This window comes from Pristiophorus japonicus, chromosome 9 (assembly GCF_044704955.1).
Source record: "Pristiophorus japonicus isolate sPriJap1 chromosome 9, sPriJap1.hap1, whole genome shotgun sequence".
Classification (NCBI taxonomy): Eukaryota; Metazoa; Chordata; class Chondrichthyes; family Pristiophoridae; genus Pristiophorus; species Pristiophorus japonicus.
The window spans coordinates 7,869,297-7,892,108 of record NC_091985.1 but is presented as its reverse complement, the minus strand read 5'-3'; the positions used below and the strand labels follow the sequence as shown (position 1 = coordinate 7,892,108).

Here is a 22,812-nt window from a genome sequence, read left to right as displayed (position 1 = left end):
TGGTATGTGGAGAGACTGGGAGTATTTTTCTATACTGGTGTGTGGAGAGACTGGGGATTTTTTTCTCGTACTATTGTGTGGAGAGACTGGGGATGTTTTTCTAGTACTGGTGTGTGGAGAGACTGGGAGTATTTTTCTAGTCCTGGTGTGTGGAGAGAGTGGGAGTATTTTTCTAGTCCTGGTGTGTGGAGAGAGTGGGAGTGTTTTTCTAGTATTGGTGTGTGGAGAGACTTCGGCTGTTTTTGTAGTACTGGTGTGCGGAGAGACTTGGGGTCTTTTACTCGCACTGTTGTGTGGAGAGACTGGGAGTGTTTTTCTAGTACTGGTGTGTGGAGAGACTGGGGGAGTTTTTGGAGTACTGGTGTGTGGAGAGACTTGGAGTATTTTTCTAGTACTGGTGTGTGGAGAGACTGGGGGTGTTTTTCGAGTACTGGTTCTTGGTGAGACTGGGAGTATTTTTCCAATACTGGTGTGTGGAGAGATTGGGGGTGTTTTTCTAGTACTGGTGTGTGGAGAGACTGGGGATGTTTTTCTAGTACTGGTGTGTGGAGAGACTGGGGTAGTTTTTCTAGTCCTGGTGTAAGGAGAGACTGGGGGTATTTTTCAAGTACTGTGGTGTGGAGAGACTGGGGTAGTTTTTCTAGTACTGGTGTGTGGAGAGACTGGGAGTATTTTTCTAGTACTGGTGTGTGGAGAGTCTGGGAATGTTTTTCGAGTAATGATATGTGGAGAGTCTGGGCGTGTTTATCTAGTACTGGTGTGTGGAGAGATTGGGAGTATTTTTCTCGTACTGGTGTGTGGAGAGAGTGGGAGTGTTTTTCTAGTACTGGTGTGTGGAGAGACTTCGGGTGTTTTTGTACTACTGGTGTGTGGAGAGACTTGTTTTTTTTTTCCAACACTGGTGTGTGGAGAGACTGGGAATATTTTTCTGGTCCTGGTGTGTGGAGAGACTGGGGGTGTTTTTCTAGTACTGGTCTGTGGAGAGACTGGGAGTATTTTTCCAATACTTGTGTGTGGAGAGATTGGGGGTGTTTTTCTAGTACTGGTGTGTGGAGAGACTGGGAGTATTTTTCTAGTACTTGTGTGTGGAGAGACTGGTGATGTTTTTCTAGTACTGGTGTGTGGAGAGACTGGGGTAGTTTTTCTAGTCCTGGTGTAAGGAGAGACTGGGGGTATTTTTCAAGTACTGTGGTGTGGAGAGACTGGGTTTTTTTTTCTAGTACTGGTGTGTGGAGACATTGGGGGTATTTTTCTTGTACTGGTCTGTGGAGAGACTGGGAGTATTGTTCTAGTACTGGTGTGTGGAGAGACTGAGTATTTTTCTTGTACTGGTGTGTGGAGAGACTGGGGGTGTTTTTCTAGTACTGGTGTGTGGAGAGACTGGGGGAGTTTTTGTAGTATTGGTGTGTGGAGAGACTGGGAGTGTTTTTCTAGTACTGGTGTGTGGAGAGACTGGGGGAGTTTTTGTAGTATTGGTGTGTGGAGAGACTGGGAGTGTTTTTCTAGTACTGGTGTGTGGAGAGACTGAGGGTGTTTTTGTAGTACTGGTGTGTGGAGAGACTGGGAGTATTGTTCTAGTACTGGTGTGTGGAGCGACTGGGGGTGTTTTTCTCGTACTGGTGTGTGGAGAGACTGTGGGTGTTTTTCTAGTACTGGTCTGTGGAGAGACTGGGAGTATTTTTCTAATACTGGTGTGTGGATAGATTGGGGGTGTTTTTCTAGTACTGGTCTGTGGAGAGACTGGGAGTATTTTTCTAGTCCTGGTGTGTGGAGAGAGTGGGAGTGTTTTCCTAGTACTGGTGTGTGGAGAAACTTCGGGTGTTTTTGTAGTACTGGTGTGTGGAGGGACTTGGGGTGTTTTACTAGCACTGGTGTGTGGAGAGACTGGGAGTGTTTTTCTAGTACTGGTGTGTGTAGAAACTGGGGGAGTTTTTGGAGAACTGGTGTGTGGAGAGACTTGGAGTATTTTTCTAGTACTGGTTCTTGGAGAGATTAGGAGTATTTTTCTAGTCCTGGTGTGTGGAGAGAGTGGGAGTGTTTTCCTAGTACTGGTGTGTGGAGAAACTTCGTGTGTTTTTGTAGTACTGGTGTGTGGAGAGACTTGGGGCGTTTTACTAGCACTGGTGTGTGGAGAGACTGGGAGTGTTTTTCTAGTACTGGTGTGTGTAGAAACTGGGGGAGTTTTTGGAGAACTGCTGTGTGGAGAGACTTGGAGTATTTTTCTAGTACTGGTTCTTGGAGAGATTAGGAGTATTTTTCTAGTACGTGTGTGGAGAGACTGGGGATGTTTTTCTAGTACTGGTGTGTGGAGAGACTGGGGATGTTTTTCTAGTCCTGGTGTGTGGAGAGACTGGGAATATTTTTCTAGTACTGGTGTGTGGAGAGACTGGGAGTATTGTTCTAGTACTGGTGTGTGGAGCGACTGGGGATGTTTTTCTCGTTCTGGTGTGTGGAGAGACTGTGAGTATTTTTCTGGTACTGGTGTGTGGAGAGACTGGGGGTGTTTTTCTGGTACTGGTGTGTGGAGAGACAGGGGGTGTTTTTCTGGTACTGGTGTGTGGAGAGACTAGGAGTATTTTTCTAGTACTGGTGTGTGGAAAGACTGGGAGTATTTTTCTGGTACTGGTGTGTGGAGAGACTGGGGGTGTTTTTGTAGTACTGGTATGCTTAGAGACTGGGAGTATTTTTCTAGTACTGGTGTGTGGAGAGACTGGGAGTATTTTTCTAGTACTGGTGTGTGGAGAGACTGGGAGTATTTTTCTATACTGGTGTGTGGAGAGACTGGGGATTTTTTTCTCATGCTATTGTGTGGAGAGACTGGGGATGTTTTTCTAGTACTGGTGTAAGGAGAGACTGGGGGTGTTTTTCAAGTACTGTGGTGTGGAGAGACTGGGAGTATTTTTCTAGTACTGGTGTGTGGAGAGATTGGAGGTGTTATTCTTGTACTGGTCTGTGGAGAGACTGAGAGTATTTTTCTAGTGCTGGTGTGTGGAGAGACTGGGAGAATTTTTCTAGTACTGGTGTGTGGAGAGACTGAGGGTGTTTTTGTAGTACTAGTGTGTGGAGAGACTGGGAGTATTGTTCTAGTACTTGTTTGTGGAGTGACTGGAGGTGTTTTTCTCATACTGGTGTGTGGATAGACTGGTAGTGTTTTTCTAGTACTGTTATGTGGAGAGACTGGGGGAGTTTTTGTAGTCCTGGTGTGTGGAGAGACTGGGAGTAATTTTCTAGGACTGGTGTGTTGCGAGAGTGGGAGTGTTTTTCTAGTACTGGTGTGTGGAGAGACTGCGGGTGTTTTTGTATTACTGGTGTGTGGTGTGACTGGGAGTATTTTTCTAATACCGTTGTGTGGAGAGACTGGAAGTATTTTTCTAGTACTAGTGTGTGGAGAGTCTGGGAATGTTTTTCGAGTAATGATGTGTGGAGAGTCTGGGCGTGTTTATCTGGTACTGGTGTGTGGAGAGACTGGGAGTATTTTTCTAGTACTGGTGTGTGGAGAGAGTGGGAGTGTATTTCTAGTACTGGTGTGTGGAGAGACTGAGTATTTTTCTTGTACTCGTGTGTGGGGAGACTGGGGGTGTTTTTGTAGTACTGGTGTGTGGAGAGACTGGGAGTATTTTTCTAGTACTGGTGTGTGGAGAGACTGAGGTTGTTTTTGTAGTGCTGGTGTGTGGAGAGACTGGGAGTATTTTTCTAGTACTGGTGTGTGAAGAGACTGGGAGTGTTTTTCTAGTACTGGTCTGTGGAGAGACTGGGAGTCTTTTTCTAGTACTGGTGTGTGGAGAGACTGGGGGTGTTTTTGTATTACTGGTGTGTGGAGAGATTGGTTTTTTTTTTCTAGTACTGGTGTGTGGAGAGACTGGGGGTGTTTTTCTAGTACTGGTATGTGGAGAGACTGGGGGTGTTTTTGTAGTCCTGGTGTGTGGAGAGATTGGGAGTATTTTTCTAGGAGTGGTGTGTGGAGAGAGTGGGAGTGTTTTTCTAGTACTGTTGTGTGGAGGGACTGCGGGTGTTTTTGTATTACTGGTGTGTGGAGAGACTGGGAGTATTTTTCTCGTACTGTTGTGTGGAGAGACTGGGAGTATTTTTCTATTGCTAGTGTGTGGAGAGACTGCTGGTGTTTTTCTAGTACTGGTGTGTGGAGAGACTGGGGTGTTTTTGTAGTACTGGTGTGTGGAGAGACTGGGAGTATTTTTCTAGTACTGGTGTGTGGAGAGACTGGGGATGTTTTTCTAGTACTGGTGTGTGGAGACATTTGGGGTATTTTTCTTGTACTGGTCTGTGGAGAGACTGGGAGTATTTTTCTAGTACTGGTGTGTGGAGAGACTGAGTATTTTTCTTGTAGTGGTGTGTGGAGAGACTGGGAGTATTTTTCTAGTACTGGTGTGTGGAGAGACTGGGAGTATTGTTCTAGTACTGGTGTGTGGAGCGACTGGGGATGTTTTTCTCGTTCTGGTGTGTGGAGAGACTGTGAGTATTTTTCTGGTACTGGTGTGTGGAGAGACTGGGGGTGTTTTTCTAGTACTGGTGTGTGGAGAGACTGGGGGAGTTTTTGTAGTATTGGTGTGTGGAGAGACTGGGAGTGTTTTTCTAGTACTGGTGTGTGGAGAGACTGGGGGAGTTTTTGTAGTATTGGTGTGTGGAGAGACTGGGAGTGTTTTTCTAGTACTGGTGTGTGGAGAGACTGAGGGTGTTTTTGTAGTACTGGTGTGTGGAGAGACTGGGAGTATTGTTCTAGTACTGGTGTGTGGAGCGACTGGGGGTGTTTTTCTCGTACTGGTGTGTGGAGAGACTGTGGGTGTTTTTCTAGTACTGGTCTGTGGAGAGACTGGGAGTATTTTTCTAATACTGGTGTGTGGATAGATTGGGGGTGTTTTTCTAGTACTGGTCTGTGGAGAGACTGGGAGTATTTTTCTAGTCCTGGTGTGTGGAGAGAGTGGGAGTGTTTTCCTAGTACTGGTGTGTGGAGAAACTTCGGGTGTTTTTGTAGTACTGGTGTGTGGAGGGACTTGGGGTGTTTTACTAGCACTGGTGTGTGGAGAGACTGGGAGTGTTTTTCTAGTACTGGTGTGTGTAGAAACTGGGGGAGTTTTTGGAGAACTGGTGTGTGGAGAGACTTGGAGTATTTTTCTAGTACTGGTTCTTGGAGAGATTAGGAGTATTTTTCTAGTCCTGGTGTGTGGAGAGAGTGGGAGTGTTTTCCTAGTACTGGTGTGTGGAGAAACTTCGGGTGTTTTTGTAGTACTGGTGTGTGGAGGGACTTGGGGTGTTTTACTAGCACTGGTGTGTGGAGAGACTGGGAGTGTTTTTCTAGTACTGGTGTGTGTAGAAACTGGGGGAGTTTTTGGAGAACTGGTGTGTGGAGAGACTTGGAGTATTTTTCTAGTACTGGTTCTTGGAGAGATTAGGAGTATTTTTCTAGTACTGGTGTGTGGAGAGACTGGGGATGTTTTTCTAGTACTGGTGTGTGGAGAGACTGGGGATGTTTTTCTAGTCCTGGTGTGTGGAGAGACTGGGAATATTTTTCTAGTACTGGTGTGTGGAGAGACTGGGAGTATTGTTCTAGTACTGGTGTGTGGAGCGACTGGGGATGTTTTTCTCGTTCTGGTGTGTGGAGAGACTGTGAGTATTTTTCTGATACTGGTGTGTGGAGAGACTGGGGGTGTTTTTCTGGTACTGGTGTGTGGAGAGACTGGGGGTGTTTTTCTGGTACTGGTGTGTGGAGAGACTAGGAGTATTTTTCTAGTACTGGTGTGTGGAAAGACTGGGAGTATTTTTCTGGTACTGGTGTGTGGAGAGACTGGGGGTGTTTTTGTAGTACTGGTATGCTTAGAGACTGGGAGTATTTTTGTAGTACTGGTGTGTGGAGAGACTGGGAGTATTTTTCTAGTACTGGTGTGTGGAGAGACTGGGAGTATTTTTCTATACTGGTGTGTGGAGAGACTGGGGATTTTTTTCTCATGCTATTGTGTGGAGAGACTGGGGATGTTTTTCTAGTACTGGTGTAAGGAGAGACTGGGGGTGTTTTTCAAGTACTGTGGTGTGGAGAGACTGGGAGTATTTTTCTAGTACTGGTGTGTGGAGAGATTGGAGGTGTTATTCTTGTACTGGTCTGTGGAGAGACTGAGAGTATTTTTCTAGTGCTGGTGTGTGGAGAGACTGGGAGAATTTTTCTAGTACTGGTGTGTGGAGAGACTGAGGGTGTTTTTGTAGTACTAGTGTGTGGAGAGACTGGGAGTATTGTTCTAGTACTTGTTTGTGGAGTGACTGGAGGTGTTTTTCTCATACTGGTGTGTGGATAGACTGGTAGTGTTTTTCTAGTACTGTTATGTGGAGAGACTGGGGGAGTTTTTGTAGTCCTGGTGTGTGGAGAGACTGGGAGTAATTTTCTAGGACTGGTGTGTTGCGAGAGTGGGAGTGTTTTTCTAGTACTGGTGTGTGGAGAGACTGCGGGTGTTTTTGTATTACTGGTGTGTGGTGTGACTGGGAGTATTTTTCTAATACCGTTGTGTGGAGAGACTGGAAGTATTTTTCTAGTACTAGTGTGTGGAGAGTCTGGGAATGTTTTTCGAGTAATGATGTGTGGAGAGTCTGGGCGTGTTTATCTGGTACTGGTGTGTGGAGAGACTGGGAGTATTTTTCTAGTACTGGTGTGTGGAGAGAGTGGGAGTGTATTTCTAGTACTGGTGTGTGGAGAGACTGAGTATTTTTCTTGTACTCGTGTGTGGGGAGACTGGGGGTGTTTTTGTAGTACTGGTGTGTGGAGAGACTGGGAGTATTTTTCTAGTACTGGTGTGTGGAGAGACTGAGGTTGTTTTTGTAGTGCTGGTGTGTGGAGAGACTGGGAGTATTTTTCTAGTACTGGTGTGTGAAGAGACTGGGAGTGTTTTTCTAGTACTGGTCTGTGGAGAGACTGGGAGTCTTTTTCTAGTACTGGTGTGTGGAGAGACTGGGGGTGTTTTTGTATTACTGGTGTGTGGAGAGATTGGTTTTTTTTTTCTAGTACTGGTGTGTGGAGAGACTGGGGGTGTTTTTCTAGTACTGGTATGTGGAGAGACTGGGGGTGTTTTTGTAGTCCTGGTGTGTGGAGAGATTGGGAGTATTTTTCTAGGAGTGGTGTGTGGAGAGAGTGGGAGTGTTTTTCTAGTACTGTTGTGTGGAGGGACTGCGGGTGTTTTTGTATTACTGGTGTGTGGAGAGACTGGGAGTATTTTTCTCGTACTGTTGTGTGGAGAGACTGGGAGTATTTTTCTATTGCTAGTGTGTGGAGAGACTGCTGGTGTTTTTCTAGTACTGGTGTGTGGAGAGACTGGGGTGTTTTTGTAGTACTGGTGTGTGGAGAGACTGGGAGTATTTTTCTAATACTGGTGTGTGGAGAGACTGGGGATGTTTTTCTAGTACTGGTGTGTGGAGACATTTGGGGTATTTTTCTTGTACTGGTCTGTGGAGAGACTGGGAGTATTTTTCTAGTACTGGTGTGTGGAGAGACTGAGTATTTTTCTTGTAGTGGTGTGTGGAGAGACTGGGAGTATTTTTCTAGTACTGGTGTGTGGAGAGACTGGGAGTATTGTTCTAGTACTGGTGTGTGGAGCGACTGGGGATGTTTTTCTCGTTCTGGTGTGTGGAGAGACTGTGAGTATTTTTCTGGTACTGGTGTGTGGAGAGACTGGGGGTGTTTTTCTGGTACTGGTGTGTGGAGAGACTGGGGGTGTTTTTCTGGTACTGGTGTGTGGAGAGACTGGGAGTATTTTTCTAGTACTGGTGTGTGGAAAGACTGGGAGTATTTTTCTGGTACTGGTGTGTGGAGAGACTGGGGGTGTTTTTGTAGTACTGGTATGCTTAGAGACTGGGAGTATTTTTCTAGTACTGGTGTGTGGAGAGACTGGGAGTATTTTTCTAGTACTGGTGTGTGGAGAGACTGGGAGTATTTTTCTATACTGGTGTGTGGAGAGACTGGGGATTTTTTTCTCGTGCTATTGTGTGGAGAGACTGGGGATGTTTTTCTAGTACTGGTGTAAGGAGAGACTGGGAGTGTTTTTCAAGTACTGTGGTGTGGAGAGACTGGGAGTATTTTTCTAGTACTGGTGTGTGGAGAGATTGGAGGTGTTATTCTTGTACTGGTCTGTGGAGAGACTGAGAGTATTTTTCTAGTACTGGTGTGTGGAGAGACTGGGAGAATTTTTCTAGTACTGGTGTGTGGAGAGACTGAGGGTGTTTTTCTCATACTGGTGTGTGGAGAGACTGGGGATTTTTTTCTCGTACTATTGTGTGGAGAGACTGGGGATGTTTTTCTAGTACTGGTGTGTGGAGAGACTGGGAGTATTTTTCTAGTCCTGGTGTGTGGAGAGAGTGGGAGTATTTTTCTAGTCCTGGTGTGTGGAGAGAGTGGGAGTGTTTTTCTAGTACTGGTGTGTGGAGAGACTTCGGCTGTTTTTGTAGTACTGGTGTGCGGAGAGACTTGGGGTCTTTTACTCGCACTGTTGTGTGGAGAGACTGGGAGTGTTTTTCTAGTACTGGTGTGTGGAGAGACTGGGGGAGTTTTTGGAGTACTGGTGTGTGGAGATACTGGGAGTATTTTTCTAGTACTGGTGTAAGGAGAGACTGGTGATGTGTTTTCTAGTTCTGGTGTGTGGAGAGACTGGGAGTATTTTTCTGGTACTGGTGTGTGGAGAGACTGGGGGTGTTTTTCTGGTACTGGTGTGTGGAGAGACTGGGGGTGTTTTTCTGGTACTGGTGTGTGGAGAGACTGGGAGTATTTTTCTGGTACTGGTGTGTGGAGAGACTGGGGTTGTTTTTGTAGTACTGGTATGTTTAGAGACTGGGAGTATTTTTCTAGTACTGGTATGTGGAGAGACTGGGAGTATTTTTCTATACTGGTGTGTGGAGAGACTGGGGATTTTTTTCTCGTACTATTGTGTGGAGAGACTGGGGATGTTTTTCTAGTACTGGTGTGTGGAGAGACTGAGAGTATTTTTCTAGTCCTGGTGTGTGGAGAGAGTGGGAGTATTTTTCTAGTCCTGGTGTGTGGAGAGAGTGGGAGTGTTTTTCCAGTATTGGTGTGTGGAGAGACTTCGGGTGTTTTTGTAGTACTGGTGTGCGGAGAGACTTGGGGTCTTTTACTAGCACTGTTGTGTGGAGAGACTGGGAGTGTTTTTCTAGTACTGGTGTGTGGAGAGACTGGGGGAGTTTTTGGAGTACTGGTGTGTGGAGAGACTTGGAGTATTTTTCTAGTACTGGTGTGTGGAGAGACTGGGGGTGTTTTTCGAGTACTGGTTCTTGGAGAGACTGGGAGTATTTTTCCAATACTGGTGTGTGGAGAGATTGGGGGTGTTTTTCTAGTACTGGTGTGTGGAGAGACTGGGGATGTTTTTCTAGTACTGGTGTGTGCAGAGACTGGGGTAGTTTTTCTCGTCCTGGTGTAAGGAGAGACTGGGGGTATTTTTCAAGTACTGTGGTGTGGAGAGACTGAGTATTTTTCTTGTACTGGTGTGTGGAGAGACTGGGGGTGTTTTTGTAGTATTGGTGTGTGGAGAGACTGGGAGTGTTTTTCTAGTACTGGTGTGTGGAGAGACTGAGGGTGTTTTTGTAGTACTGGTGTGTGGAGAGACTGGGAGTATTGTTCTAGTACTGGTGTGTGGAGCGACTGGGGGTGTTTTTCTCGTACTGGTGTGTGGAGAGACTGTGGGTGTTTTTCTAGTACTGGTCTGTGGAGAGACTGGGAGTATTTTTCTAATACTGGTGTGTGGAAAGATTGGGGGTGTTTTTCTAGTACTGGTCTGTGGAGAGACTGGGAGTATTTTTCTAGTCCTGGTGTGTGGAGAGAGTGGGAGTGTTTTCCTAGTACTGGTGTGTGGAGAAACTTCGGGTGTTTTTGTAGTACTGGTGTGTGGAGGGACTTGGGGTGTTTTACTAGCACTGGTGTGTGGAGAGACTGTGACTGTTTTTCTAGTACTGGTGTGTGTAGAAACTGCGGGAGTTTTTGGAGTACTGGTGTGTGGAGAGACTTGGAGTATTTTTCTAGTACTGGTGTGTGGAGAGACTGGGGGTGTTTTTCTAGTACTGGTTCTTGGAGAGACTAGGAGTATTTTTCTAGTACTGGTGTGTGGAGAAACTGGGGATGTTTTTCTAGTACTGGTGTGTGGAGAGACTGGGGATGTTTTTCTAGTCCTGGTGTGTGGAGAAACTGGGAGTATTTTTCTAGTACTGGTGTGTGGAGAGACTGGGAGTGTTTTTCTAGTACAGGTGTGTGGAGAGACTGGGGGTGTTTTTGGAGTACTGTTGTGTGGAGAGACTGGGAGTATTTTTCTAGTACTGGTGTAAGGAGAGACTGGGGATGTTTTTCTCATTCTGGTGTGTGGAGAGACTGGGAGTATTTTTCTGGTACTGGTGTGTGGAGAGACTGGGGGTGTTTTTCTTGCACTGGTGTGTGGAGAGACTGGGAGTGTTTTTCTAGTATAGGTGTCTGGAGAGACTGCAGGTGTTTTTCTATTACTGGTCTGTGGAGAGACTGGGAGTATTTTTCTAGTACTGGTGTGTGGAGAGACTGAGTATTTTTCTTGTACTGGTGTGTGGGGAGACTGGGGGTGTTTTTGTAGTACTGGTGTGTGGAGAGACTGGGAGTGTTTTTCTAGTACTGGTGTGTGGAGAGACTGAGGGTGTTTTTGTAGTACTGGTGTGTGGAGAGACTGGGAGTATTTTTCTAGTACTGGTGTGTGGAGAGACTGGGGGTGTTTTTGTAGTACTGGTGTGTGGAGAGACTGGGAGTGTTTTTCTAGTACTGGTGTGTGGAGAGACTGAGGGTGTTTTTGTAGTACTGGTGTGTGGAGAGACTGTGAGTATTGTTCTAGTACTGATGTGTGGAGCGACTGGGGGTGTTTTTCTCGTACTGGTGTGTGGAGAGATTGTGGGTGTTTTTCTAGTACTGGTGTGTGGAGAGACTGGGAGTATTTTTCTAGTACTGGTGTGTGGAGAGACTGAGTATTTTTCTTCTACTGGTGTGTGGAGAGACTGGGGGTGTTTTTGTGGTACTGGTGTGTGGAGAGACTGGGAGTGTTTTTCTAGTACTGGTGTGTGGAGAGACCGAGGGTGTTTTTGTAGTACTGGTGTGTGGAGAGACTGGGAGTATTGTTCTAGTACTGATGTGTGGAGCGACTGGGGGTGTTTTTCTCGTACTGGTGTGTGGAGAGACTGTGGGTGTTTTTCTAGTACTGGTCTGTGGAGAGACTGGGAGTGTTTTTCTAGTACAGGTGTGTGGAGTGACTGAGGGTGTTTTTGTAGTACTGGTGTGTGGATAGATTGGGGGTGTTTTTCTAGCACTGGTGTGTGGAGAGACTGGGAGTGTTTTTCTAGCACTGGTGTGTGGAGAGACTGGGAGTATTTTTCTAGTACTGGTGTAAGGAGAGACTGGGGATGTTTTTCTAGTACTGGTGTGTGGAGAGACTGGGGATGTTTTTCTAGTACTGGTGTGTGGAGAGTCTGGGAATGTTTTTCGAGTAATGATGTGTGGAGAGTCTGGGCGTGTTTATCTGGTACTGGTGTGTGGAGAGACTGGGAGTATTTTTCTAGTACTGGTGTGTGGAGAGAGTGGGAGTGTATTTCTAGTACTGGTGTGTGGAGAGACTGAGTATTTTTCTTGTACTGGTGTGTGGGGAGACTGGGGGTGTTTTTGTAGTACTGGTGTGTGGAGAGACTGGGAGTATTTTTCTAGTACTGGTGTGTGGAGAGACTGAGGTTGTTTTTGTAGTGCTGGTGTGTGGAGAGACTGGGAGTATTTTTCTAGTACTGGTGTGTGAAGAGACTGGGAGTGTTTTTCTAGTACTGGTCTGTGGAGAGACTGGGAGTCTTTTTCTAGTACTGGTGTGTGGAGAGACTGGGGGTGTTTTTGTATTACTGGTGTGTGGAGAGATTGGTATTTTTTTCTAGTACTGGTGTGTGTAGAGACTGGGGGTGTTTTTCTAGTACTGGTATGTGGAGAGACTGGGGGTGTTTTTGTAGTCCTGGTGTGTGGAGAGATTGGGAGTATTTTTCTAGGAGTGGTGTGTGGAGAGAGTGGGAGTGTTTTTCTAGTACTGTTGTGTGGAGGAACTGCGGGTGTTTTTGTATTACTGGTGTGTGGAGAGACTGGTAGTATTTTTCTAGTACTGTTGTGTGGAGAGACTGGGAGTATTTTTCTATTGCTAGTGTGTGGAGAGACTGCTGGTGTTTTTCTAGTACTGGTGTGTGGAGAGACTGGGGTGTTTTTGTAGTACTGGTGTGTGGAGAGACTGGGAGTATTTTTCTAGTACTGGTGTGTGGAGAGACTGGGGATGTTTTTCTAGTACTGGTGTGTGGAGACATTTGGGGTATTTTTCTTGTACTGGTCTGTGGAGAGACTGGGAGTGTTTTTCTAGTACTGGTGTGTGGGAGACTGGGAGTATTTTTCTTGTACTGGTGTGTGGAGAGACTGTGGGTGTTTTTGTAGTACTGGTGTGTGGAGAGACTGGGAGTATTGTTCTCGTACTGGTGTGTGGAGCGACTGGGGATGTTTTTCTCGTTCTGGTGTGTGGAGAGACTGTGAGTATTTTTCTGGTACTGGTGTGTGGAGAGACTGGGGGTGTTTTTCTGGTACTGGTGTGTGGAGAGACTGGGGGTGTTTTTCTGGTACTGGTGTGTGGAGAGACTGGGAGTATTTTTCTAGTACTGGTGTGTGGAGAGACTGGGAGTATTGTTCTAGTACTGGTGTGTGGAGCGACTGGGGATGTTTTTCTCGTTCTGGTGTGTGGAGAGACTGAGTATTTTTCTGGTACTGGTGTGTGGAGAGACTGGGGGTGTTTTTCTGGTACTGGTGTGTGGAGAGACTGGGGGTGTTTTTCTGGTACTGGTGTGTGGAGAGACTGGGAGTATTTTTCTGGTACTGGTGTGTGGAGAGACTGGGGGTGTTTTTGTAGTACTGGTATGTTTAGAGACTGGGAGTATTTTTCTAGTACTGGTGTGTGGAGAGACTGGGAGTATTTTTCTAGTACTGGTGTGTGGAGAGACTGGGAGTATTTTTCTATACTGGTGTGTGGAGAGACTAGGGATTTTTTTTTCGTACTATTGTGTGGAGAGACTGGGGATGTTTTTCTAGTGCTGGTGTAAGGAGAGACTGGGGGTGTTTTTCAAGTACTGTGGTGTGGAGAGACTGGGAGTATTTTTGTAGTACTGGTGTGTGGAGAGATTGGAGGTGTTATTCTTGTACTGGTCTGTGGAGAGACTGAGAGTATTTTTCTAGTACTGGTGTGTGGAGAGACTTTGAGAATTTTTCTAGTACTGGTGTGTGGAGAGACTGAGGGTGTTTTTGTAGTACTGGTGTGTGGAGAGACTGGGAGTATTGTTCTAGTACTTGTTTGTGGAGTGACTGGGGGTGTTTTTGTAGTACTAGTGTGTGGAGAGACTGGGAGTATTGTTCTAGTACTTGTTTGTGGAGTGACTGGGGGTGTTTTTCTCATACTGGTGTGTGGATAGACTGGGGGTGTTTTTGTAGTACTAGTGTGTGGAGAGACTGGGAGTATTGTTCTAGTACTTGTTGTGGAGTGACTGGGGGTGTTTTTCTCATACTGGTGTGTGGAGAGACTGAGGGTGTTTTTGTTGTACTAGTGTGTGGAGAGACTGGGAGTATTGTTCTAGTACTTGTTTGTGGAGTGACTGGGGGTGTTTTTCTCATACTGGTGTGTGGATAGACTGGGGGTGTTTTTCTAGTACTGTTATGTGGAGAGACTGGGGGTGTTTTTGTAGTCCTGGTGTGTGGAGAGACTGGGAGTAATTTTCTAGGACTGGTGTGTTGCGAGAGTGGGAGTGTTTTTCTAGTACTGGTGTGTGGAGAGACTGCGGGTGTTTTTGTATTACTGGTGTGTGGAGTGACTGGGAGTATTTTTCTAATACTGTTGTGTGGAGAGACTGGAAGTATTTTTCTAGTACTAGTGTGTGGAGAGACTGGGGGTGTTTTTCTAGTACTGGTGTGTGGAGAGACTGGGAGTGTTTTTGTAGTACTGGTATGTGGAGAGACTGGGAGTATTTTTCTAGTACTGGTGTGTGGAGAGACTGAGGATGTTTTTTAGTGCTGGTGTGTGGAGAGACTGGGAGTATTTTTCGAGTACTGGTGTGTGAAGAGACTGGGAGTGTTTTTCTAGTACTGGTCTGTGGAGAGACTGGGAGTCTTTTTCTCGTACTGGTATGTGGAGAGACTGGGGGTGTTTTTGGAGTACTGTTGTGTGGAGATACTGGGAGTATTTTTCTAGTACTGGTGTAAGGAGAGACTGGGGGTGTTTTTCTCGTTCTGGTGTGTGGAGAGACTGGGGGTGTTTTTCTGGTACTGGTGTGTGGAGAGACTGGGGTTGTTTTTCTGGTACTGGTGTGTGGAGAGACTGGGAGTATTTTTCTAGTACTGGTGTAAGGAGAGACTGGGGGTGTTTTTCAAGTACTGTGGTGTGGAGAGACTGGGAGTATTTTTGTAGTACTGGTGTGTGGAGAGATTCGAGGTGTTATTCTTGTACTGGTCTGTGGAGAGACTGAGAGTATTTTTCTAGTACTGGTGTGTGGAGAGACTGGGAGAATTTTTCTAGTACTGGTGTGTGGAGAGACTGGGAGTGTTTTTCCCGTACTTGTGTGTGGAGAGACTGAGGGTGTTTTTGTAGTACTAATGTGTGGAGAGACTGGGAGTATTGTTCTAGTACTTGTTTGTGGAGTGACTGGGGGTGTTTTTCTCATACTGGTATGTGGAGAGACTGGGTGTGTTTTTCTAGTACTGTTATGTGGAGAGACTGGGGGTGTTTTTGTAGTCCTGGTGTGTGGAGAGACTGGGAGTAATTTTCTAGGACTGGTGTGTTGCGAGAGTGGGAGTGTTTTTCTAGTACTGGTGTGTGGAGAGACTGCGGGTGTTTTTGTATTACTGGTGTGTGGAGAGACTGGGAGTGTTTTTGTAGTACTGGTATGTGGAGAGACTGGGAGTATTTTTCTAGTACTGGTGTGTGGAGAGACTGGGAGTGTTTTTGTAGTACTGGTATGTGGAGAGACTGGGAGTATTTTTCTAGTACTGGTGTGTGGAGAGACTGAGGTTGTTTTTGTAGTGCTGGTGTGTGGAGAGACTGGGAGTATTTTTCTAGTACTGGTGTGTGAAGAGACTGGGAGTGTTTTTCTAGTGCTGGTGTGTGGGAGACTGGGAGTATTTTTCTTGTACTGGTGTGTGGAGAGACTGGGGGTGTTTTTGTAGTACTGGTTTGTGGAGCGACTGGGGGTATTTTTCTCGTACTGGTATGTGGAGAGACTGGGGGTGTTTTTGTAGTCCTGGTGTGTGGAGAGTTTGGGAATATTTGTCTAGGAGTGGTGTGTGGAGAGAGTGGGAGTGTTTTTCTAGTACTGTTGTGTGGAGGGACTGCGGGCGTTTTTGTATTACTGGTGTGTGGAGAGACTGGGAGTATTTTTCTAGTACTGTTGTGTGGAGAGACTGGGAGTATTTTTCTAGTGCTAGTGTGTGGAGAGACTGCTGGTGTTTTTCTAGTAATGGTGTGTGGAGAGACTGTGGGTGTTTTTGTAGTACTGGTGTGTGGAGAGACTGGGGGTGATTTTCTAGTACTGGTGTGTGGAGAGACTTGGAGTGTTTTTCTCGTACTGGTGTGTGGAGAGACTGAGGGTGATTTTCTAGTACTGGTCTGTGGAGAGACTGGGAGTGTTTTTCTCGTACTGGTGTGTGGAGAAACTGAGGGTGATTTTCTAGTACTGGTGTGTGGAGAGATTGGGAGTGTTTTTCTCGTACTGGTGTGTGGAGAGACTGAGGGTGATTTTCTAGTACTGGTGTGTGGAGAGATTGGGAGTGTTTTTCTCGTACTGGTGTGTGGAGAGACTGAGGGTGATTTTCTAGTACTGGTCTGTGGAGAGACTGAGGGTGATTTTCTAGTACTGGTGTGTGGAGAGATTGGGAGTGTTTTTCTCGTACTGGTGTGTGGAGAGACTGAGGGTGATTTTCTAGTACTGGTGTGTGGAGAGATTGGGAGTGTTTTTCTCGTACTGGTGTGTGGAGAGACTGAGGGTGTTTTTCTAGTACTGGTGTGTGGAGAGACTGAGGGTGATTTTCTAGTACTGGTGTGTGGAGAGATTGGGAGTGTTTTTCTCGTACTGGTGTGTGGAGAGACTGAGGGTGATTTTCTAGTACTGGTGTGTGGAGAGACTGGGAGTGTTTTTCTAGTTATGGTGTGTGGGAGACTGGGAGTATTTTTCTTGTACTGGTGTGTGGAGAGACTGGGGGTGTTTTTGTAGTACTGGTTTGTGGAGCGACTGGGGGTGTTTTTCTAGTACTGGTGTGTGGAGCGACTGGGGGTGTTTTTCTCGTACTGGTGTGTGGAGAGACTGGGGGTGTTTTTCTAGTACTGGTATGTGGAGAGACTGGGGGTGTTTTAGTAGTCCTGGTGTGTGGAGAGATTGGGAGTATTTTTCTAGGAGTGGTGTGTGGGGAGAGTGGGAGTGCTTTTCTAGTACTGGTGTGTGGAGAGACTGGGAGTATTTTTATTGTACTGGTGTGTGGAGAGACTGGGCGTGTTTTTGTAGTCCTGGTTTGTGATGCGACTGGGGGTGTTTTTCTCGTACTGGTGTGTGTAGAGACTGGGAGTGTTTTTCTAGTTATGGTGTGTGGAGAGACTGGGGGTGTTTTTGTAGTACTGGTGTGTGGAGAGACTGGGAGTGTTTTTCTAGTACTGATGTGTGGAGAGCCTGGGAGTGTTTTTCTCGTACTGGTGTGTAGAGAGACTGGAGGTGTTTTTGTAGTACTGGTGTGTGGAGAGACTGGGAGTGTTTTTCTAGTACTGGTGTGTGGAGAGACTGGGGGTGTTTTTGTAGTACTGGTGTGTGGAGAGACTGGGAGTGTTTTTCTAGTACTGATGTGTGGAGAGCCTGGGAGTGTTTTTCTCATACTGGTGTGTGGAGAGACTGGAGGTGTTTTTGTAGTACTGGTGTGTGGAGAGACTGGGAGTGTTTTTCTAGAACTGGTGTGTGGAGAGACTGGGAGTGCTTTTGTAGTTCTGGTGTGTGGAGAGACTGGGAGTGTTTTTCTAGGACTGGTGCGTGGAGAGACTGGGGATGTTTTTCTAGTACTGGTGTGTGGAGAGACTGGAGGTGTTTTTCTAGTACTGGTGTGTGGAGAGACTGGAGGTGTTTTTCTAGTACTGGTCTGTGGAGAGACTGGGAGTATTTTTCTAGTACTGGTGTGTTGAGAGACTGGGGGTATTTTTCTAGTGCTGGTGTGTGGAGAGATTGGGGGTCTTTTATTAGTACTGGTGTGTGGAGAGACTGGGAGTGTTTTCTAGTACTGGTGTGTGGCGAGACTGGGGGTGTTTTTGTAGTCCTGTTGTGTGGAGAGACTGGGAGTGTTTTTCTAGTACTGGTGTGTGGAGAGACTGGGGGTGTTTTTGTAGTTCTGGTGTGTGGAGAGACTGGGAGTATTTTTCTAGTTCTGGTGTGTGGAGAGACGGGGCATGTTTTTCTCGGACTGGTGTGTGGAGAGACTGGGGATGTTTTTCTAGTACTGGTGTGTGGAGAGACTGGGGGTGTTTTTCTAGTACTGGTGTGTGGAGAGACTGGGAGTATTTTTCTAGTACTGGTGTGTGGAGAGACTGGGAGTGTTTTTCTCGAACTGATTTGTGGAGACACTGGGGATGTTTTTCGAGTACTGGTTTTGGAGTGGAGAGATTAAGATACTGCATATATCAGAATATATTGAATACAGTACTAACTGTCCTAACTCAGCAATCTGGAGAAGGTAACAGAGTGTTCCATATCTATTTTACATGTTAATTGGACGCCAGAAAAGCTAGACACAGTTACTGGATTTCCACACTAATGATTTCTGCCTCTTCCTTTCACAGCTGAAAGGGAAAGGAGGGCCCTTGCAGAACAGGAACTAAAAGCACAAGAACAGCAGATGGCAGCAATGGAACAGCAGAAGCAGGCGATGGAGCAGAGCCACAAAGAGTACATTAAAGAGTTCGACAAGAAGATGGCCGACGACAGAGAGAAAGCTCAGGCTGAACAAGAGCGCATTCTGGCACACAGACTCGCAGAGCAGGAGAGATCAATAAGAGAGGGCTACCAACAAATGCAGCCTCAGCTAAGAGTAATTCCTATGTGTAACATATCATAATGGGAACAGGAGCAATTTTAACCTAACCTGCCCATCGGGAAATGGACGAGATCAGGTGTAATGCTGGATTTACACCCCGATTGATTTTACTCCCCGTTAAAGTCATTGGGGAGAAATATTGGGCGGTATGTAAAACCAGCAACCCACCCAATCCCATGGGTTTCCCACCCGGTGAGTTAGACTGAAATTACCCCCTCCCCCCACAAGGAGTCCCCAAAGTGCCGTAGTTCTTGGGCTGGTTTTTCTGCTAGAAATAATAATGAGGCTATCAGGGCTCATCTAATTTACATGTAATTAGGACAGCAACTTCCAGCGACCACACATGTAGTTAAATGGAGAAATTCGGAAGTTTCTGTCCGAGATGTGCTACATCTCTAAGCTTTGCTGTAATAGTATCTCACCGTTTGAAACATGGAACGGCATGAAGTTGCTGTACTTACCTTAAAAATGCACGCTCAACTCACCAGAAAATGTTAGGGCTGGTCCGTTCGAGTATAAGTGAATTTTTAACACCTTGTTAAGTCTTAGTTACTGCCAAGCAACCACTCTGCCACTGAAAATTAATTTTTTACCACCGTGGAATCTTATTCCTTCAGAGATTTTTAAAAAAAATTAATAAATAAAAGTGTTTGTCTTTTATTTTTCCTTTTTGTCTCTGCTCTCTCTCTTAATCCAATCTTTCTTTCCCTCTCTTTATGCAGCTGATTTGTCATTGAATTCACTATTCTAACTGACATTTCCTGGTTCAGACTCTGCGCTGCTCATTAACGATTCTTCAATCTGATTGGTTAAGGAGCTACACAGCTGCTTGACCTGACCACACAGGTCCCCGATGCTCTGTACAGGGTGTTGTGCTGTTTGGCTTTCCAATTTACAGTGCACAATCATATAGAAAGTCTGTGGGCAAAGGCAAGTATAATGAACGACGAGCACTGTTCGTTCGCCGCTGAGCACAAAGTATGGGCCAAGGAATTCTCAATGGCCCCCCCAGAGCTACCTGCAGTTCTAACTGAATTGGGACAACCCCAATATCATTGGGTTACTTTTAGACTTTTCAGAAACTTAATTGGACTAGTCACTTAAATACTGTGCTTCAAGAGCAGGCCAGAGACTGGGAGGGGGTGCAAGTACCTGTGCTGCGTTGATGACGTCAGCGTGACGCAGATGCATTGCGCTAACGTATCCCAACGTCCCTTCCGGGAGGCGCTAACCGGGCTATTAAAATGGACAAATTCCGCCTCTGGGTATTCTGCGGCGATGACTCAAAGCCTTTCCACCATCTACAAGGCACAAGTCAGGAGTGTGAGGGAATACTCTCCACTTACCTGGATGAGTGCAGCTCCAGCAACATGCAAGAAGCTCGACACCATCCAGGACAAAGCAGCCCACTTGATTGTCACACCATCCACCACATTAAACATTCACTCCCTCCACCACTGGCGTACCGTGGCTGCAGTGTGTACCATCTACAGGATGTACTGCAGCAACTCACCAAGGCTTCTTCAACAGCACCTCCCAAGCCCGCGACATCTACCACTGAGAAAGACAAGGACAGCAGGCACATGGGAACACCATCCCCTGCAAGTTCCCCTCCAAGTCACACACCATCCTGACTTGGAAATATATCACCATTCCTTCATCATCGCTGCGTCAAAATAAAAACATAATAGGAGCAGGAGTGGAGCATTTGGCCCCTCAAGCCTGCCCCACCATTCAATAAGATCATGGCTGATCTTCTCCCTCAACTCCACTTCCCTGCGCTATCCCCTGATTCCCTTAATATCAAAAAATCTATCGATCTCCGTCTTGAATATGCTCAAAGACAGGGCATCTACAGCCCTCTGGGGTAGAGAATTCCAAAGATTCACCACCCTCTGAGTGAAGAAATTTCTCTCATCTCAGTCCTAAATGGTCAAGCCCTTATTCTGAGATTGTGACCCCTGGTTCTAGACTCCCCAGCCAGAGGAAACATCCTCCCTGCATCTACCCTGTAAAGCCCTGTAAGAATTTTGTATGTTTCAATGAGATCACCTCTCATTCTTCTAAACTCTCAAGAATATAGGCCGAGTTTACTCAAGCTCTCCTCATGGGACAATCCCGCCATCCCAGGAATAAGTCTGGTGAACCTTCATTGTACTCCCTCTATGGAAAGTATATCCTTCCTTAGGTAAGACCAAAACTGTACACAATACTCCAGGTGCAATCTCACCAGGGCCCTAAATAATTGCATTAAGATATCTTTACTCTCATACTCAAATTCTCTTGTAGTAAAGGCCAACATACCATTTGCTTTCTTAGTTGCATACTGTACCTGCATGTTAACTTTCAGTGATTCATGTACAAGGACACCCAGGTCCCTCTCCTCTGAACACCAACATTTCACAATCTCTTGCCATTTAAAGAATATTTTGCTTTTCTATTTTTCCTACCGTAGTGGATCATTTCACATTTCTCCACATTATATTCCATTTGCCACAATCTTGCCCACTCACTTAGCCTGTCTTTATATCCCCCTGAAGCCTTTTTGCATCCTCCTCACAATTTACCTTCACACCTAGTTTTGTATCATCAGCAAACTTGTATGTATTACATTTGGTCCCCTCATCCAAATCATTGACAGAGATTGTGAATAGCTGGGGCCCAAGCACCGGTCCTTGCGGCACCCCACCAGTTACAGCCTGCCAACCCGAAAATGACCCGTTTATTCCTACTCTCTGGTGAATGGACAGAAAACAATTTTCAATTCATGCTAGTATATTAACCCCAATCCCATGAGCCCTAATTTTGTTCAATAACCTCTTGTGTAGCACCTTACTGGATGCCTTCTGAAAATCCAAATACTCCACATCCACTGGTTTCTCCTTATTTATTCAGGTAGTTACAACCTGAAAAAATTAACAGATTGTCAAACGTGATTTCCCTTTCATAAATCCGTGTTAACTCTGCCCAATCCTATTATTCTTTTCTGAGTGCGCTGTTACCACGTCCTTAATAATAGATTATATCATGTTACCTACTACTGATGTCAGGCTAACTGGACTGCAGACCCCGTTTTCTCTCTCTCCTTTCTTAAATAGCGGAGTTACATTTGCTGCCTTCCAATCTGCGGGAACTGATCTAAAATCTATGCAACTTTGGAAGATGACAACCAATGCATCCACTATCTCTATAGCCAACTCTTTCAAAACCCCCAGGGTGTAGGGCATCAGGTCCAGGCGACTTATCAGCTTTCAGTCCCATTAAATTCTCCAGTACAGGTTGAATCTCTTACCCGGTATTCTTTTATCCAGCTAACTCCCTCGTCTGGCAGCATTCCCGGTGGGGGGGGTGGGTGGGGGGATCGTGACCCGTGCTGTGTCCTGGGGTTGGCCGCTACTCCTCTCCCCGCCACCTCTGGTGCTCCCTCTGAGGCTGGGTCAGCGTGCTGCATCCTGAGGCCGGCCGCATTTCGGGCCTAGCTTCGTCCTGGCAATCTTCCTGCCCGTCGCACCGCCACTGCTTGAAGATGCCGATCTTGGTGCCACAATGGAAGTTCTCTGGCTGGCAGGAGCAGCAATTCTTGTCGGAGGTTGACATGCTGCCGGTTGTTGCAGGAGGGTCTGCAGCAGCCTGCCACATTCCTTGGTCGCCCCATCGTACATACGCATTATCACTGTAGCCCAGCTGCAGCACGATGCGCCAACTGTTCGGCGTGTCCATCACCCAGGTGCAGTCCGGCTGTGCCTTGGCGGCTGCAGGCGACAGTAGTCGGGCGATGCAAAGTTGCCGTCGAGGTTGCCCAGCCTCTTGGCGCAGCACCTCATCTCCCCGCCGCCACCAGGCCGACCAAAGCTGGGCCCGAAATGCTGAACTCCCGTCGTCCGGCAAATCCTCTTAACCGGCACAGGCCAGTTCCCGAGGGTGCCGGATAAGAGAGATTCAACCTCTACTATTTTTTAACGAATACAAATTTATTTCAGTTCCTCATTCTTGCTAAATCTTTGGTTCTTCAGTATTTCCGGGAGGTTTTTTACATATTCTTCCATGAAGACAGACAAAAAGCATTTATTTAGCAGTGAAAGAGGCCTGACGAAGTAACAGAAATTAGAGAGTCGGGATAAATGGGCCATTTTCAGGTTAGTAAACTGTATCTAGTGGGGTCCACAGGAATCAGTGCTGGGGCCTCAAATATTTACAAAGTATATTAATGACTTGATCACCACACTACAGACTGGTGTACGATCACCACACTACAGACTGGTGTACGATCACCACACTACAGACTGGTGTACGATCACCACACTACAGACTGGTGTACGATCACCACACTACAGACTGGTGTAAGATCACCACACTACAGACTGGTGTACGATCACCACACTACAGACTGGTGTACGATCACCACACTACAGACTGGTGTATGATCACCACACTACAGACTGGTGTAAGATCACCACACTACAGACTGGTGTACGATCACCACACTACAGACTGGTGTACGATCACCACACTACAGACTGGTGTACGATCACCACACTACAGACTGGTGTATGATCACCACACTACAGACTGGTGTACGATCACCACACTACAGACTGGTGTACGATCACCACACTACAGACTGGTGTACGATCACCACACTACAGACTGGTGTACGATCACCACACTACAGACTGGTGTACGATCAC

At 46.3% G+C, this 22,812-nt stretch overlaps 1 protein-coding gene across 1 annotated transcript in view; it reads left to right on the top strand.

Annotated features, from left to right (window-relative positions):
* The window catches only part of LOC139272557 (guanylate-binding protein 1-like), a 93,686-nt gene extending 74,948 nt beyond the window's left edge, over positions 1 to 18,738 (top strand). Inside the window, exon 10 of the mRNA XM_070888614.1 lies at positions 17,871 to 18,738. Coding sequence (XP_070744715.1) covers positions 17,871 to 18,145 — 275 coding nt within the window. The 3' untranslated portion in view covers positions 18,146 to 18,738. The remainder of the gene's footprint in view (positions 1 to 17,870) is intronic.
* The last annotated feature ends 4,074 nt before the right edge of the window (positions 18,739 to 22,812 follow it).